The sequence below is a fragment of the Ambystoma mexicanum genome, chromosome 3q (assembly GCF_040938575.1).
Source record: "Ambystoma mexicanum isolate Mex_15411 chromosome 3q, UKY_AmexF1_1, whole genome shotgun sequence".
NCBI lineage: Eukaryota > Metazoa > Chordata > Amphibia > Caudata > Ambystomatidae > Ambystoma > Ambystoma mexicanum.
In genome coordinates, this window is record NC_090926.1 from 65,128,850 (window position 1) to 65,147,507 (window position 18,658).

At 49.7% G+C, this 18,658-nt stretch overlaps 1 protein-coding gene across 2 annotated transcripts in view; it reads left to right on the forward strand.

Moving 5' to 3' along the window:
* Window positions 1-18,658, forward strand: part of LOC138582124 (zinc finger protein 2-like) — a 240,710-nt gene that overhangs the window by 131,775 nt on the left and 90,277 nt on the right. For both annotated transcript variants that reach the window (XM_069653122.1, XM_069653123.1), the window contains exon 5: window positions 6,014-6,124. In XM_069653122.1, coding sequence (XP_069509223.1) covers window positions 6,014-6,124 — 111 coding nt within the window. The remainder of the gene's footprint in view (window positions 1-6,013; window positions 6,125-18,658) is intronic.

Below are 18,658 nucleotides of genomic sequence, written 5' to 3' on the forward strand. Positions count from 1 at the left end.
CTCCCCCCGACAAGGAGAGCAAGAAGATTTATGGCTTGGGCAGGAAAGTAGCCTCCACTTCCGCCTACCAGGCAAGGATTGCAAACTCCACCACCCTGCTGGCTAGTTACAACTGCCATCAATGGGAAGAAGTCGCGGCTCTCATAGACTCCGCCCCAGAACCCTTAAAAAGCCAATTGGCACGAGTTTCGGCCGAGGGGAGAGCCGTATCAGGTTGCATTTTAAAATCAAACTTTGATGCCGCGGATAACGCCAGCAGATTAATTGCTGAAAGCACGGTCATCAAGAGGCATGCTTGGCTACGGCAGTCTGGTTTCAAGGCCGAGACCCAAGCATCATTGATAGATAAGCCGGTGGAGCCAGATCTATTGTTTGGAAAGGCGGTCGAGGACGCACAAAAGAATGCCAAGGACGAGTATGAGACACTCAAGTCCCTAGGGCAACTAACTAACAAACCCCCTAATTAGAGAGGGAATGTCAATTTCCGTCGGCCTCGCGGACAAAACTCCCAAAGAGGCTCTAACTATTCCCAAGGCCAGGGTACTACATGGAACACTAACCAGCAGTCTACCCAGAATTATGGCAGGGGTAACAAAAGAGGTCGTGGTAGGGGTAGAGGCAGTGCCAATAAGGGAGGGGGCACGCCTCCACCAAAACAGTGACGCTCCGTTCAGGGTCCCTTCTCACGCATCCCCAGTAGGGGACGCATTTCCATCTTCACCCAAGCTTGGGAAGGGATCACATCAGACAGATGGGTGCTGTCCACAGTGTCCGCAGGATACTGCATAGAACTCCTAGAGCGTCCCGGAAACCACCCTCCACGACAAAGAATACACTCCTTAGACCACCAGAAGACCCTACTCTAATAGATCGAAATTCTTCTCGCAAAGGACGCGATAGAACTCGTCCCGGGACACCAGGTAAACAAGGGTATTTATTCAACTTACTTCCTAGTGGCAAAAAAAAAGATTTGACAATGCGCCCAGCATTGGACTTACGGCCTGCAAACAAGTATGTCAAGCCCCGCCCCAAATATTTCGCATGACTACTCTCCAAGAGGTAATTCCCCTCCTAAAAAAGGGGGATTACATGGCAACATTGGATATGAAAGATGCCTATTTTCATATTTCCATGTTCCCAGCGCACAGAAAATATCTGCGCTTCAAGGTGGACAGTCAGCACTACCAGTTCAAGGTACTGCCCTTCGGGATAGCCTCGGCTCCAAGGGTATTCACCAAGGTACTGGCGGTGGCGGCGGCACACCTACGCAGGGAGGCAATCCCAGTGTACCCTTATCTGGACGACTGGCTCATCACGGGGGAGACCCCAGTAATTTGCAGGACAAACATTCAAAGAACTATCGACCTCCTCTTCGAATTGGGCTTCTCCATAAACGAGAAAAAATCAAGTCTGGTGCCCAGCACCTCCAAGCAGTTCCTAGGAGCTGTTCTAAATACTCAAGAGGGGTTGGATTTTCCTTCAGAGGAAAGAATTCGGAATATACTACTGCAAATTCCGCAATATCAAACCGGTCGCCAGATAACAGTACGCAAAGCAATGCGTTTGCTGGGCATGATGGCGTCATGTATTTACCTGGTCCCCCACGCGCGCCTTCGCATGCGAACCTTGCAAGAATGGTTGGCGAAACTGTGGTCTCAGGCAAGTGGTCAGTGGGAAGATCTAGTGGTCGTTTCGCCAACACTTGTACAAAGCCTCCACTGGTGGACAAGAGACAATCTATCCAAGGGGAAACCCTTTTACGATCCCGAGATACAGGCGGTAGTCACGACGGACGCATGCCTGACAGGATGGGGGGCTCACCATCTCCACCACACAGCTCAGGGTCTCTGGTCTCACACAGTGGCCAAGAATCACATCAACCTGCTAGAGCTTCTGGCAGTTTTCAGAGCACTTCAAGCGTTCGAGCCCCACCTATTGAACCTGTCCGTGCAGATCCGGACGGATAGCACGACATCCATGTTCTACCTGAACAAGCAAGGAGTGACTCGTTCGCCAAATCTGTCCAGACTTGCCCAGAAAATTTGGATATGGGCACTCAGACGGAACATCTTTCTGTCATCTCAACATGTTCCAGGGGATCTCAATTCTCTAGCGGACGCTTTGAGCAGAGATCCCCTTCCGGAGGAACACGGATGGTGTCTACACAGAGATATCGTAGAAGATCTCTTCTCTCAGTGGGGTTTCCCCACTATGGACCTATTCGCCACAAGCGAAAACAGACAGTGCCCAGGATTCGCATCCAGGTTTCCCCAAACAGACTCCCTGGGGAACGCCCTGTGGATGAACTGGTCAGGGATGTTTGCGTACGCCTTTCCACCAACTCCTCTCATCAGGAAGGTGGTGAACAAGATGAACAGAGAGTCGATGACGCTCGTCCTAGTTGCTCCCATGGGCGAGACAACCGTGGTTTCCACACCTACGCAGACTCTCGGTGTGCAATCCCATCAAACTCCCGGGCTGGTACAACCTTTTGTCCCAGCACCAAGGTCAGAAGGTGCATCCTCAACCCAACTCCATGAGCCTAGCAGCATGGCTCCTGAGGTCATAGAGTTTGGACATCTCAATTTACCACAGAGGTGTATGGACATCCTAAAAGAGTCTAGGAAACCGAACACGAGGCATTGCTACTTCGACAAATGGAAGAGATTCGTTATCTGGTGCCAGTATAAACAAATCAACCCAGTTGATTGCACTCCTTCCACAATCGTGACAAACATGCTCCACCTGCTGGACGCAGGGTTGGTTTTCAACTCACTAAAGGTACACCTGGGCAGCACTGTCAGCGTACACCACCTCACATAGCAAGGTGTTGTGGTGGAAGGTACCCGTGGTTAAAGCCTTCATGGAGGGAGTAAAGAGACTTCATCCTCCTATATCTAACCCACCACCAGGATGGGACCTGAACTTGGTGCTATCTAAACTCATGGGCCCCCCATTCGAGCCCATGCATAAGGCAAGTCTCAAACACCTGACCTACAAGACTGCCTTCTTAGTAGCCATTACATCCATAAGAAGGGTCAGTGAAATTCAGGCTCTGTCAGTGCAGGATCCTTTCTTTACTATTCATAAGGATAAGCTGGTTTTACGGACACACCCTAGGTTCTCACCTAAGTTTATTTCCAAATTCCATGTAAACCAGTCCATCGAGCTTCCGGCTTTCTTCCAAAACCCACAAAGCTCGGCTGAGGTTAAACTACACACCCTAGATGTGCGTAGGGCGGTCCTTTATTACGTAAACAAGACCAGACCGCTTAGGAAAACAGATCAACTGTTTGTCTCCGTAGCCACAGGCAAAGAGGGAGATCGCATCTCTAAGGGTGCCATCTCCAAGTGGATTGTCAACTATATCCAGTTGTGTTACTCTCTTTCTGACAAAACTTTGCCTTTTACGCCCAGAACCCACTCGACCAGAGGCATTGGGGCCACTCTGGCTTTCATTGCAAATGTTCCCCTTGACACCATTTGCAAAGCAGCTACTTGGAGCTCTATCCACACTTTTACTCAGCACTACTGCATTGACACCCATTCCAAGACAGATACTCAAGTGGGACAAGCGGTTCTAAGACATTTATTTGCTCATGACCCTTCTCAAATCCCACCTCCTTCTAACACTGCTCGCTAATCTATGCAGAGCATGTGATCTAAGCAGATTCCACAAGCCTCAGAAGGGATACATTACTCACCGTAATCGTATTTCTGATGCTTGTATCTGCTTAGATTCACATGCGACCCACCCTTCCTCCCCTCTGAGAGAAGGCGCATGGATGCTTGTAGTCTTATCTTATCTATCTTCTATCTGCTTGGATCATATGTACTCACGCTACTCCTCATGCTACCTCATGTCAGAAAACAATCTGAGGGTCCTAGATGCGTGAGCGATCATGGGTACAGTGGACGTCACACTAGGGCTAGTATTACTGGCACGCACTGTGTCGACGCCCAATTTTCGAGTTTCGAAAAACAAACTGTAATACTCCGCAGCTTCCACTAGATGTCGGCCTCTGCACAGCATGTGAATCTAAGCAGATACAAGGATCAGAAATACGATTACGGTGAGTAATGTATCCCATATATGACAGTCTGCATAAATATTCATATTTCTGCAGGAACAAAGGTAAAGTGTGGGGGAGATTGATAACCTGCAGAAACATATTCATTATGATCATCATTGTAATGCAAAAAGAGCACAGGTTGCATCAAACCACACTCATTATATTTATTTTTCACAGTCCTAACCTATGTTTATAGTTGCGGCTGCTGACCCTCCTTCCTTTGTGAATCTGAGTTCACGCTCTACCTGGAATTGGAGGCAGCAGAGTAAGAGTCATAGGGAATATCTCAAGTACATGATGGTGAAGATTTCCCTCAAATCTGACTTAGTATTGGCAATTATTTGATTAAAGGATGTGGATTTGGCCAGCATAATCGCCTGTTTATATGCTTTGGCTACCTTGGCGAACTCTATTCTCGTGTAGTCATTTTTTTTATTTTTTTGCCAGGTAGATTGTACGAGCTGTTTTTTGTTTCGGAGTTCTAGTAACTCTGGGGTAAACCATGTGTTGGCGTGTCTGATCAGTTTTTGACCTGTCATGGGGGCAATGGTATTTACTGCCTTTGTTAAGGTGGTGGTATACAGCTCTGTGAGCAAGTTGGGATCCTTGGAGAAGGGAGACTTGAGATTCGGGACATCCAGGAAGGGCAGTAAGCTTTCTTTTGTCAGCTTGTGGGAGCTGCGCGCTAAAGCAGGTGGCAGCAGCGTGGTCAAAGGCTTGTGACTCTTGGGATAGGGGAAGGAAAAATGGATGATGTGGTGGTCTGACCAGGGCCATGGTGTGTTGGATATGATAGAAGGCAGACAGTTGAGGTTTGTGAGTGTCTTGGCTGTCTAAAAGGCTATGTGCAGAAGATAAAGTTGAGGGAAGGGACGAACCGTGTGTTGTCGAAGCACAGATGTGTACCGTTAGCATTGAGGGATGTAGTTTCAAAGAAAATTAAATGAATGGTGCGTGATAATATAATTGAACCTGTGGTAGCCTCTGAGTGGGGTGCCCCCGTGGTGGTGGTAAGAAAAGAAAGTGGAGCGGTTTGATTTTGTGTAGACCTTAGAGCCCTTAACAAATGTGTGGTGGTAGATCGATTTCCACTACCAAACGTTGGGGAATTGCTGGGAGTAATAGCTGGAGCAGAGGTTTTTTCCACCCTTGACCTTGCATCAGCTTATCACCAGGCATTCCTATACCCCCTTTCATCACACATGATGGAACTTTTAGATTTAAGAGGATGCCGTTTGGCCTAGTGTCCGCTGCAGTGTTCTTACAGACAGTAATGAACTCCTTTTTGGTAGGAATAAAAGGCATTGCGTTCTATCAAGGTGATATTTTGGTCACTGGTATTGATGAGGTAGCTCATGATAACAAGTTAAGTATTGTGTTGAGGTGTTTTCAAGAAGCAGGTTTAACATTGCAAAAAGCCAAATGTAAATTCAGGGTATTGGAAATAGATTATTTGGGACACAAACTAACTAGAGAAGGCACCCAGCGCCCACGAGTGTGACAGGTCTTTGTTTTCTGCTCATCCTTTGGGATGCACTTTAAAATGTGCAGAAACGCTGCCTGATTTGCGCAGAGCGGGTTAAAGAGGGCATTTGAATGTGTGCATGTATGATGCGCACATTCAAGTGCCTTTTTAGAATGGGGTGCATCTTTTTTGCACAAATGTGCATCTTAGTCTTGAGAATGTGTCCCCAGGGTTTTGCATATGTTTGTGGCGCCCATTTCCGCACCAGCTGGAAGGAAAGAGGCAATGCGAAGACAGGCACAGAAAGCCCTCTCCTGGTTCCCCTTCAGTAACTAAAGCTACTGCTGTGTTGTGCGCCATCATGCCTTTAGACACAGAGCACACTCGGAGGAATCACCGCTCTGTGTGTGTAGTGCCAGACTGATCAGATGTGGGTGCATGCAGTAATCCAGAGTTAATGTCCCCCTCCATGCAGATCATGAGCCTGCACTACCAGTGGTTTCATTCATCATTAAAGAAGAGGATGATGCTGATTACATGGACCACCTGGACACTGGCAGCATGGAAAGCATCACCAAACCTGCAGGTGAGCAACTAAACCGTGCTTCAGAGCTCTAATGCTGATTCTCCCATAGCCCTTACATAGCAATGGCAAGCCCATAGTTCAGGTTGAAGGACATTTAACATAGGAAGACCTGAAAACACGTTTCCCTATACAATGTTGCGTTGCCCATGCAGGTACCCCAAAACACACTTACCAAAATAAGAGGGATACCATTAGTAACACATATTTTGCACGGCGTTATGTGTATTACCTACACAAAATAATGTGTACATATGTTGGAAATGTCAATGTTAATGTTACTATAAATTCTCCGTTTTAACAGAGTCCACGGCAATACAAATACAAGCGTCAACTCCAGATACACAGACTACATCAAAGCACTTGCTTTAAAACTGATGTTGCATAAGTCATTATTGTAATTATACTGAGTCTGCGAATCTCCGGGTATTCTACGGTTCACCAGCTTTTGTCGTCATACACACAGGAAGTGCCATCATGTGTTAGGCATTTGCATTATGTGCTTTGCTACTCATAAAATGTACGTGTTTGTGTGTGCAGAGTGCTGGAGGAAATGTGTGTTTGTGTGTGTGGTGCTGGAAAGGGTGTGTGTATGTGCGCGCAGTATAGTGCTTGAATGGTGTGCATTTGCAATGCTGTGTGTGTATGTGTGTGTGCATGTAGAGCTGAGTATATTGTATGTGTGTGCAGTGCTGGGGTAGTGTGTATGTGTTCAGTGCAATGCTGGCAGTCCAGCTGTGTGTCTTTGCATTTCAGTTCTGGGGCAACGTGTGTGTGTGGTGGGGGCTGCATTGCTGGAAGTGGTGTTTGTGTTTGGTGCTGGGGTGATGTGTGTTCAGTACATTTATGGGGTGGCATGTGTACACTGCTGGGAGCATTGTGCGTGTGTGGTGCAGTGTTGTGAGCTGTGTGTGTGTGTGTGTGCACACTGCACTATTGAGGTAGTGTGAGTGCAGTGCATGGTTCAGTGTGTGTGTGTGTGTGTGTGTGCGTGCGTGGGACTTGTTTTTGCACACACACACAATTTCAGCACAGCACTGAACTTTGCAAACAACAGCCGAGCACTGCACTATAAACACATGCTTCACCCTTTTCAGTCCCGTGGGGCCGCGGCCTGATGTAACAGAGCTCTTGCTCGGAGAGTGAGAACTGGAACCACCGTGCGGCGCGCAACACTGCATGCTCTTGAACATGCACAGGCTTCATCATTGTAGGCAATCCCCTTTTCAGTCCTGGGGGCGCGGCCTGATATAACAGAGCTCCTGCTCCTTTTTGGAGAGTGAAAACTGGAACCACTTTGCGGCACACAACACCACGCACGTTTGTAGCACTTACAGGAATGGGTTGACGCTGGAGACCTTTCAAGCCATCTTGCGAAAGTATGTGGCCCTAAATTTAAAAATCAAAGTTATATGCAGTGTTCACGTACCGAGAATGGTGAGCACTGCTTGACGATAACATGCCAGCCCACCTTTTAAAACAGGTACGTCTCCTCTACTCTGAACACAAAGCAATGGTTCGTTGGAGACTATCAAGAGAGGTGACCCAGCCCTTTAAGGTGGCCAGAGGTGCAAGGGAGGGGTGTGTATTGGCCCCCCTTTTGTTCAGCATTCATATTAATGCAATAATTGGGGAGCAAATGAAGTCTTGCTTATACCCACCGAGAATGGCGTAGGACAGAATTCCTGTGTTTTTTTTTACGGATGTGAAGTTATGTTATGTTAAAGGATTCATATCGCGCCAAAGCCCGAAGGCATCCAGGCGCCCTTAACGTAAGTGAGCTGACCGGTTCCCAATATTACTCCAACAAAGTGGTCTTCAACAATTTCCTGAACACTAGGTGTTTTTCTTCCCTATGCAGAAGTTCCAGTAAGGCGTTCCAAGATTGTGCTGCCAGTGTGTGGAAGGCACAGCCGTTTCCACAGGCTCTTTTTATGCGATCAACACCTAGTCGGCGCGGCGTTGGCGGATCGAATGTTTCTTTTTGGGCGATAGACGTTCAACCTATCCTTAAGGTATGTCGGGGCATTACTGAAAACACATCTATGACAGATGGTCAACAACTTGAACTGGATCCTTGCTGAAACAGGCAGCCAGTGCAGATCCCTCCGTGCCACAGAGGTAGGTTCAGCACGGCTCATCTGATGTATGATCCATACTGCAGCATTGTGTATTTTTTGCAATTTCTGAACGTCTACTTTATTAGGCCCACCTAGGAGAGCATTACAATAATCTACCCGTGGAAGTATCACAGTTCTGACCTGCTTCACACAATTTTCCTTAGAGACCAAAGGGGCAACTTGCTGCAACACTTTAAGGTGGTAATCAGTGTTTTTCACTATTGCCTCCACATGGACACCACTATCCATGCTGGCCTCCAGGTAAGTACCTAAGGTCTTCACCTTAGACATCACTGTAATCTGGCTACCGTTGATCATAAAACTAACAAAGGCTTGGCTCAATTTGTCTCTGGCATGCTAAGACTCATAGAGCATGAGCTTGGTCTTTGCTGCGTTTAGGCATAACCAATTAGTGGTCATCCAGACCTTGATGGTCTGATAGACCAAATCCAGCTTTCTCTGATCGTTTTCGTGGTTCCCACTGATCTCGAGTGCCAACTGAAAATCGTCTGCATAATTACAGAAGAACAGATCCAGGTTCTCCAGATCCATACACAGCGAGACAATGTATATATTAAAAAGTAGGGGAGAGAGACATGCCCCATGGGGGACTCCACAGGTAGTGATTTCAATTTCAGAGGCGTTTCCACCCCAGTAAACTCTTGACCGATGTCCCTCGAGAAACGACTTTAGCCATTTAATAGCCTCTACTGAGAGTTCCCCTACAGTGGCCATCCGATCAAGCAAGATTTTGTGTTCGAGCAAATCGAAGGCCGCCGGTAGATCCAACAATACCAGCAGCCCCAATCTGCTCAGCTCTAACTTGGATAGCCTGTGGGTTTGTAGATCTAGTAGTGCACTCTCAGTGCCATGAAAACTGCAGAAACCAGATTGCTTTTTATTTAAGATGCCTGCGCCTGAAATATGAGTCTGTAGCCTTATATTCCTTTTCCTTGAGCTTCCATGCTGCCAGGTTTTCTGGGGTCTTTTCTTTTAACCAGGAATGTTCCATATGTCTTTTACTAGCTTTAGTTTAACTAAAGCCGAGGACAACCATTTCTGATGATTGGGTGTATCTCTGACTGTTCTAGTTTTCAAAGGAGCAAAGTTATCTAACATACTTGTTATCTCCTTATTATAAGTACTGATTAGAGTCTCAGGGTCGTCGGAATCCTCCGTTTTATTCATTAAGACGTTCTGACACTCAGAAAGAATAGGTGCTGTAATGGCTTTAAAGTTCCTATTTAGAACTCTCTTCATGTGCTTTTTGTAAAGGGGATGGGAGCTGCAATAGTCATAGGATGGAAGAATGGTCAGACCATATGCAGGGTGTTGTAATAAAATCTGTAAGGAGGATGTTTCCACTCCCCACCCAGTCTAGGATGTTTCCTTTCGTATGCGTAGAATCAGAGTTGTGGATAATTATCTTATTATTTTTACGTTTTTTCTCGAGCTCTAAGACTTTTTTGTCTTTGGGATGTCCTGTCCAAAGATTTAAGTCTCCTAGCAGGACCACTGTGGAATTTACAGTTAACATGGGGGTTACCACATTTACAAGATCCTCATTGAACTTAAGTGATTCACCTGGTGGTCTGTAAAGCACAACCAGGTTAAAACTATGGTTAAAGTTGGGAATAAGTTTGATATGTAATATATCGCAACCTTCATGCTCTATCTTAACTTCATAAATGCCAAGCTCTTTTGTACATAGCACGGCCACTCCACCTCCCGGACCTCCCTCTTGTTGTTTCCCAAAGAAGGCATATCCAGGTGGAGTTGCTTGCTCAATAGTAGGGCCATGGGCATAGGTAAGCCATGTTTTCATGATGCACATGATGTCCACCCTGTGTTCCAGGATGAATTCATGCACATCAATCGTGTGCTTAACAAGAGATCTGGTGTTTAACAGCGCTAGAGTCAAGTTGGCTGTTAACGACCCCTTTGTTAACATAATATCAGCTTTTGAATCACTCTCCACAGAGGAACATGTATCAACAGTCACCACTGGCGAGAATATGTAATTTCCGTGGTCGGTGCCATCACCCGACGCACATTTTACCTGTTCCGCAACTACGTAGTTTAGCATTGTTATAGTATGTACTGCACCAATGTCAGTACTAGGGGCTATTATATTGGGACCAGCAGCAGCATGCTCGGCCACTTGATCAACAACTAGTGCTTTCTCGAAGCTGGAGGTGTGAGTGTTGGACTTACTTCTGGCTCTTGCAATAGCCCTGAGTACTTCAGTAATACCCATGGGATAGTAAAGAGTAAAGCTCACTGCAACAGTATTCTAGCAAAATGTGCGCTGTGAACTACAAAACTGGAGGGAATTGTAGTTCAGATGCCTCAAAAGCATGTGCGTGCAGAGAGTATCTTCTGCTTTAAATCGCACAGGTTTTATGGCAAACCCAGATAAATGCTTTCCAAATAGAGCACTAAAAAGAGCAGAACAATTAAATATATAAAAATTAAAATGGGTGAAAAACGAGTGTTTTAAAATCTATATAAAGATGGATAAAAGCATGAGTAACAAGCTAGCAGCAAGAAAGTAGAATCAGTGAGGCAATGTGCAAGAACAGCCCTTATATACCGGAACAAACCGGGTTTCTAACAATGTGCGCTCTGAACTACAAAACCGCAGGGAATTGTAGTTCAGATGCCTCAAAAGCATGTGCGTGCAGAGAGCATCTTCTGCTTTAAATCGCACAGGTTTTATGGCAAACACAGATAAATGCTTTCCAAATACAGCACCAAAGCACTAAAAAGAGCAGAACAATAAAATATGCTAAAATTAAAATGGGTGAAAAACGAGTATTTTGATATCTATGTAAAGATGGATAAAAGCATGAGTAACAAGCTAGCAGCAACAAAGTAGAATCAGTCTACATAGTCTTACTGTCAACGACTCCATGTGCATGAAAGAAACTGTGAATAGCTTTTCAATTAAATGCAAGGAATTGGTGCTTGAAATGAACATCAGCAAAACTAAGGCAATGGTTTTCAGGCCCAGATTCACTAAGAGTCATTAATTCAAGGTTGACATTGAGGGCCATTAACTGCAGCATGTGCCTTGGTATGACTACTTCGGCATCCACTTCTCATAAAATGGCCTCTGGGCCACTCAGCTTGAAAAAGCAAATGTTACTCTCGAGAAAAACTGTGGGGCCATAAAGAAATAACTTTTTAAGCACAGGGTGAGGTTAGGCTACCATTAGAAGTTTACAAACTCCAATCAAAATCCTCAGCATTGAATGGTGCTGATATATGGGGGTACATTAATACTCGAGACCTGCCAATAATGGAAAATACATAATTGAAAAAACTCCCTCTGCTTCCATGTGGCACCCCAAATGCACCAGTCCATATGGAGTGTGATCTCAGACCAATTAATGATGAGGTAGGTCGAGACCTGTCATGGAGTCAGGCTATGGAGCACGCCTGGCCTCTTTATATACGCGCTTGGTTAAAAAGAAGCTAGGTAGCCAAATCCTCTGGTAGAAAGTAGACAAGCAATTTTATACTGTTGAATTTTAACAGTATTTTCTACATTAATTTTAATGTTATTTATGATTCTGTGATTCGAATGTTCCTTTTTTTGTGTGTACTTGCGAATTATTAATGTGATGGTAATTGTAACCTGAAGATTTTTTATTGAATAAAGGGTTACGAAATGAAAATAAACACATGCTGCCGTACCACTGGACTTCCCACACATTGCCAGTTCAGTGCTGTGCTGAGACCGTGTGTGTATGTGTGTGGGAGAGGCTGGTGAGTCTGGGGTTCGGGTGTTTATGTGCGCTGAGGGTTTATATACAGTGCTGCTCTGGGGCTCTGTGGGGATATGTGAAGTGCAGTATTGGAGGCTGTGTGTGTGCGCGTGTACAGTGATGCACGCTGGTTTTTCAAGTGTTTGTGCAACAACGGTTTGTGGTGATGTTTGTGTGTATGGTGCTGTTAGGGAGAATTTTCAGTTTAGTGCTAAATTCCTCCCACCTTAGAGACCCCCAGCTCTTTTGCTGAACTTTGGGACTTTGTACTTTTAATTCTATGTGTGTTCTGTGTTTCTTTTGACTTTGGAGCCTGACAAACTGCATAGTCATCATCTTTACATTGTGACACACAGCACCTTCAGTGCAGTGGCACAGAGATTTCGCAATGGTTTAAATACCTTTTCTCCAGCATGGGGTCTGGCATGGATTCACATGCTCATGAATATTCCCCGTCGTCAGGCTGGGAATCCTCGGTAAAGAAAAATCAGTATCAGTTTCGTTTCTGATCTGTCTTTCGTAGTAGTAACCAATCACTGATCTCTGCGTCTTACTGACCACAGCCAATGACTGCCATCTCCCTAAGCCCCGCCTCTGGCAGCCATCTTCAGATTTTTACCGCACGTTCAAGTGTTGGGATCCTCGTGGTATTGCTCTCGAGCTTTAGTGCTTTTTTCGCGCTTTTTCTTAGGAAAATGTTCTCTTTTTCGGTGAAAAAAGAGCCTCAAGCTCCACCGTTTCTTTATCCGATCAACGGGGACCCGTGTCGGATTCTTCTACGCCCCTCAAGGGTGAAGATTTCGTCGAGCCACGCTTTTGGAGGACTCCAGAAGTTTCTCAGGCCCATCTCGATCATGGCCCAGGAGAAGGGAAGCTCGACGCCCGGAAAGCTGTTCAGGGTCTGCCCTGGATGCCAGCTTCAGAATGTCTTTAAGGAGGACGAACACTCCCTTTGCCTCTACTGCCTGCATGAGGACAAGACGCACGTGGAGAAGGACTGTGCGTTTTGCGGCAATATGTCGGAGCGGACCATGAAGGACCGCCATCTGTGTCTCGCCAACTGGCTGGAAGGGAAGAGCCCGTCAGGCGAGAAAAAGAAGAAGTCCGAGCAGTCTTCTAAAACCTTTGAGGGCGCCCCGGCGACGGGGGTCCAACAGAAGGCCAAGCACCGCGAGTCCGCTGGCACCGGGAGCGCCGAACGGTCGGGCTCTACGTGCGCCAGGCAGGGCGCATCCTCCCCGGCGCCATCAACCACGAGCCAACACTCTGGCTCGGGTAAGAGGAAGGCCGAGCACCCGGCGAAGCTCCTGGAGAGACCCCGGTCGAGCTCGAAAGGCCCCATCGGAGGGGGAGCGAGGCGGTGACCCCCCCCCCAAGGAAAAGGCGGTGAGCGCACCTAAGGTGGTGAAAGCCTTAATCCACCCGGCCAAGGCCTCTATCGAGACAGTCGCGGCGGCCCCGGCTCAGCCTGTGGAGGCTACACCAGTGGTGGCGACCTCTGGGCCCAGAGTCTCCCTGCCACCGCGGAGGGAGTCCTCCTTCATGCCCATAGAAAGGACCCCCGTGAAACCTCCGACGGAGAAGAAAAAGGGGAGGCAGGAGGTCGTTGTGGATTCGGCCTCAACCTCTGAGGAGGAGCTAATCGAAGTCTTAAGCCACGGCGTTGGCGTGGAAGAAGACCAGCCCGTCGGGAGGGACCCCGACGTAGGAGACGACGAGAACGTCGAGTGTGCCGATGGGGCTCCTGACCGCCCGTCGGACACCCCTAAACCAGTGCCGCAAGACAACTCGGCGGCCATTTTGTTGGCTATACAGTCCTTATGCTCGGAGATAAGGACGAGATTGCCGTTACCACCAACGGAGGAACCTCTCCCGACGGGGGACCCGGAGCCAGGCCCTTCTGGAAGCCTCCCTCCTAAGAGAAGAAGGATTCATCCTCCACCTCCTTTTCAACTATCGCGCCCTGCTCAGCCCTCCTCCCCGTCCACGACCCGTGGGGATGATACGGGGACTGACACGGCCGCGACGGGCACAGACGACGAGGTTTACGACGAGGATCTCCCATCGTCCCCTCCTCCCCGGGATTCCCCACCCGACGAGATTGGATCGTTTCATGCCATGATCGCCAGCGCATCCGAGCTTTTCTAGCTCTGCCCGGAAGAGAAGAAGAAGGAAGGTTTCCTTTATCAACGTCGCGAGACCAAGAGGAAGACGGTCCTCGCTGTACCTCTATTGGACGATAATCTGGGATAAGGGTCTCGCCCTCCTCAAGAACCCATCCACAACGCCTGCGAGAAGGGACCGGTACGAGAAGAAGTACCGGGTCCCGGACGGGGCCCCCTTGTGCCTTCGGGCACAGCCGACCCCGAACTCGGTCGTCTCCGCGGCGGCCAGGAAGAAAGCGGGGGGGGGCCTCGGCCTCTACGTCAACCTCCCCGCCGGACGGCGAGGGAAAGAAATTGGACACGATGGGACGCAGAGTAATCTCATCGGCAGCGACGACGATTAAGGCTGCCAACGCCTTGGCTATCGTAGCCCGCTACGACAGGGAGTTGTGGTACAAAATCGCCCCCCTGCTGGACTTCTTACCAGACGACAAGAGGGCGGAGGCCCTAGAGATCTTGCAGGAAGGAGAAGTGGCATCGGACCACGCCATTACGATAGCGACGGACATCGCTGACACTGGATTTCGCCAGTTGGGCAACGGCGTGTGCCTTAGACGGCGTGGATGGCTCAAGGCAACTGACTTCCGTGAGGACGTGCAGACCAGAGTCTTGGACATGCCGTTCGACGGGAACAACCTGTTGGGGAAAACAGTGGACGATTCCCTACAAGCCATCAAGACGGACACGGAGACGGCCCGGGCTCTTGGTGTTCTCCAGCAACGACGGCCGCCCTTTCGGAGCGGCGGAGGCAAGCAGGGTGCCTCCAAAGTTTCCGGCGACGGATTTTCCACCTATCATCAAGCGGCCCGTTCGTCGTCGCAAGAAGCCTACAGGGGATGAGGCAAGTCGGGCGGACCCCGCCGTCGTCGCCAAGGAGGGCAAGGCGGCAAAGCCTCGTCGAAGCAGGACTGAACCGGCCATGGGGTCGGGCCCCCACTGAAGCACCCCGGTGGGAGGCCGGCTGGCGAACTTCGTCAGCGTGTGGGAGTCCATCTCCACCGACCGTTGGGTGCTGGACGCCCTGGCCCAGGGTCACGCGCTCGAGTTTCTAAAGAAGTGCCCGCGCGTCCCCCCCGTGGCCAGGAAGGAACATCACGTCCCTCAACTTCTCTTGGAGGTAAAGGCGATGCTCAAGAAAGGCGCCATTGAGCTCGTCCCAAAGAGGCTTCGGGGCTCCGGAGTTTACTCAAGATACTTCCTTGTGAAGAAGAAGACGGGAGGATGGCGTCCCATCCTGGACCTACGACGACTGAACAAATTCATCAAGGCGCAGAAGTTCCGGATGGTCACCCTCCAGCACGTCCTGGGTCAACTGGAGGAGGGCGATTTCCTGTCGTCGTTGGATTTGGAGGATGCCTACTTCCATATCCCCATCCTAAAGGGACACCGAAAGTTTCTCAGATTCGTTGTCCAAGGGCGTCACTACCAGTTCAGAGCCCTTCCCTTCGGTTTGAGGTCGGCACCCAGGGTGTTCACCAAGTGCCTCGCACCGGTGGCGGCGCGGCTGCGCCTTGAGGGGATCCACGTCTACCCCTACCTGGACGACTGGCTCATCCGAGCAAAGACGAAGGAGCTCGCTGCGGAGCACACGGCGAGGACCGTCCAACTACTCATGGACCTGGGATTCTCCATAAACTACGCCAAGTCCCACCTGGTGCCCGCTCAAGACGCACTGTTTCTGGGAGCGAAGCTCGACACAGTGGCGCGTCTGGCTTCTCCGTCGGAGGAAAGGACGAGGGCCATCTTGGGCAAGGTGCAGCGGATGCTGGTTGTGGACGCGGCCTAGGGTGAAGTCCATCAAGTCCCTCCTCGGAATGATGTCTTCTTGCATTTATCTCATCCGCCTGTGCAGGCTTCGGATGCACCCGTTACAGGAGTTCCTGGACGCTCGCTGGATCCAGACGACGGGCAGCTTCGAGGACAGGATCACACTCGACGAGAGCTTCCGACGAGCGATCCGGTGGTGGGGCACCCGCGCGCATCTGACGGCGGGCATGGACTTCCAGACCCCGGGCCACCAGAAGACAGTGACCACGGATGCCTCCCTGGAAGGGTGGGGAGCGCACACTGAAAATCTGCATGCGAGGGGCCTTTGGCTGCCGACGGAGAAGTCCCTACATATCAACGTCCTGGAACTCCGTGCAGTGTTTTGGGCCCTCAGGTCCTTTCTTCCGTCCCTCAAGGGCAAGGTGGTGAGGATCTTCACCGACAACACCACCACCATGTTCTACATCAGGACCCAGGGCGGTACCAGATCCCCAGCCCTGTCCAAGGAGGCTCAGGATCTGTGGCATTGGGCCGTCGCCCAAGGGATGTTTCTGGTGCCGTTCCATCTGGCAGGGATAAAAAACACCATCGCCGACTCGCTCAGCAGAGAGCTGCGCTCGTGCCACGAGTGGGAACTACGACAGGATCTAGTGGATTGCCTCTTCCGACGGTGGGGCACACCCCAGATCGATCTGTTCGCGACAGCGACGAACTCCAAGTGCCGGAGGTTCGCCAGCAGGTTTCCCCAGCCGAGGAGCATGGGCGATGCTTTCTCGTTCCCCTGGGAGTGCCTGTTCCTATATGCGTTCCCTCCATTGCCGCTGCTGATCCGGCTCATCAACCAGCTCAAGAGGTCACGGTGCAGGATGATCCTCGTCGCACCTGCGTGGCCGAGGCAGATATGGTTCCCGGACCTTCTGGACTTGTCAGCGTCCCCGTCAATCAAGCTGCCAGTGGACGGGGATCTTCTCTCCAGAGAAGGAGGCGCCATCCTCCATCACGACCCGAAGTCGCTGAACTTGCAGGCCTGGCTCCTGCAGCATTAGAGTTTGGAGGTTACGACATACCGGCCGACTGCAGAGAGGTTCTTGCAAAGGCCAGGGCGTCCTCAACTCTTAAATGCTACGGACACAAATGGAAGAGGTTCTCTGTCTGGTGCCACGCACAGAAGATTTAACCCTCTAAGGATTACAGCTCCTCAAGTTCTGCCGTACCTGCTGGCCAAGGCTGGACTGGCGCACGCTTCCAAGATTCATCTTGCTGCGATCTCCCGATACACCAGAACCACGGGACGGACGTCTTTGTGGTCTTATCGTCTGGTGAAAGAATTCATGAAGGGACTGTTCAGATCGTACCCGCCGGTGAAGGCCACGGCCCCGGCGTGGGAGCTCAACGTGGTGCTGACCAAACTCATGGGACCTCCGTTCGAGCCTCTGCACTCAGCTCCGTTGAAGTTCTTGTCGTGGAAAACAGAGTTTCTTGTGGCCATCACCTCCGCACGACGGGTGGGTGAAATCCAGGCCCTTTCCTGCAAGCCCCCATACTTGACTTTTCACGACACGAGGGTAGTGCTCAGGATGCACCCCTCCTTCATGCCCAAGGTGCCGTCGGACTTCCACCTCAACGAACCCTTGGTGTTGCCTGTTTTCTTCCCGTTGCCTTCGTCGCCGGCTGAAAGGACTTTGCATTCGCTGGATGTGGCTAGAGCGCTGAAGTTCTACGTGGACCGCACGAAGAGTTTTCGGAAGACGTCGCAACTTTTTGTGAACTTTGGACCTGTCAATCAGGGGAAGGCTCTCTCGAAGGCTTCCATTTCCAGATGGTTCTCCGGCTGTATCATGTACTGTCATCGGTTGGCAAACCGACCGCTGCCTGGCCGTCCGAGAGCCCATTCCACCAGAGCGATCGCAACTACCACGGCGTTCCTATCTTGTGTGCCCTTGCTGGACATCTGCAGGGCTGCTATGTGGAGGTCGACGCACACCTTCACGAAATTCTACTGCGTCGATCTGGATTCCAGGGAGGAGTCCAGGGTCGGCCAAGCAGTGCTGCGCAACCTGTTCGCCTAAGGTGAGCCTGGTGAGGAGGTAAGAATTGCTTAATGTTGAGTTTTGGATGTAATGCTTAATGTTGAACCTTTGCCACCTCCCGTGGTTGTGCATGTGTGTACTGCTATGTATTCTTTTATTCATGAGCATGTGAATCCATGCCAGACCCCATGCTGGAGAAGGAACAAGTTACTTACCTGTAACTGTTGTTCTCCAGCATGGGTCTGGCATGGATTCACATGTGAACCCTCCCGCCTACCCCTCTGCGGCTCTTCACTTGGTCATACTGCCACTTCACGTGCTACCAAATCTGAAGATGGCTGCCAGAGGCGGGGCTTAGGGAGATGGCAGTCATTGGCTGTGGTCAGTATGACGCAGAGATCAGTGATTGGTTACTACTACGAAAGACAGATCAGAAACAAAACTGATACTGATTTTTCTTTACCGAGGATTCCCAGCCTGACGACAGGGAATATTCATGAGCATGTGAATCCATGCCAGACCCATGCTGGAGAACAACAGTTACAGGTAAGTAACTCGTTCCCTCTATGTGAAAATACTGTTTACGAGAGCAGTGAAGTGAAATTGGCTTTACTTACATTTTTGTAACTTTCTAGACCAAGCACACACACTATCTTACAATCGGGTGCTGGAGGGGTTACTTAGT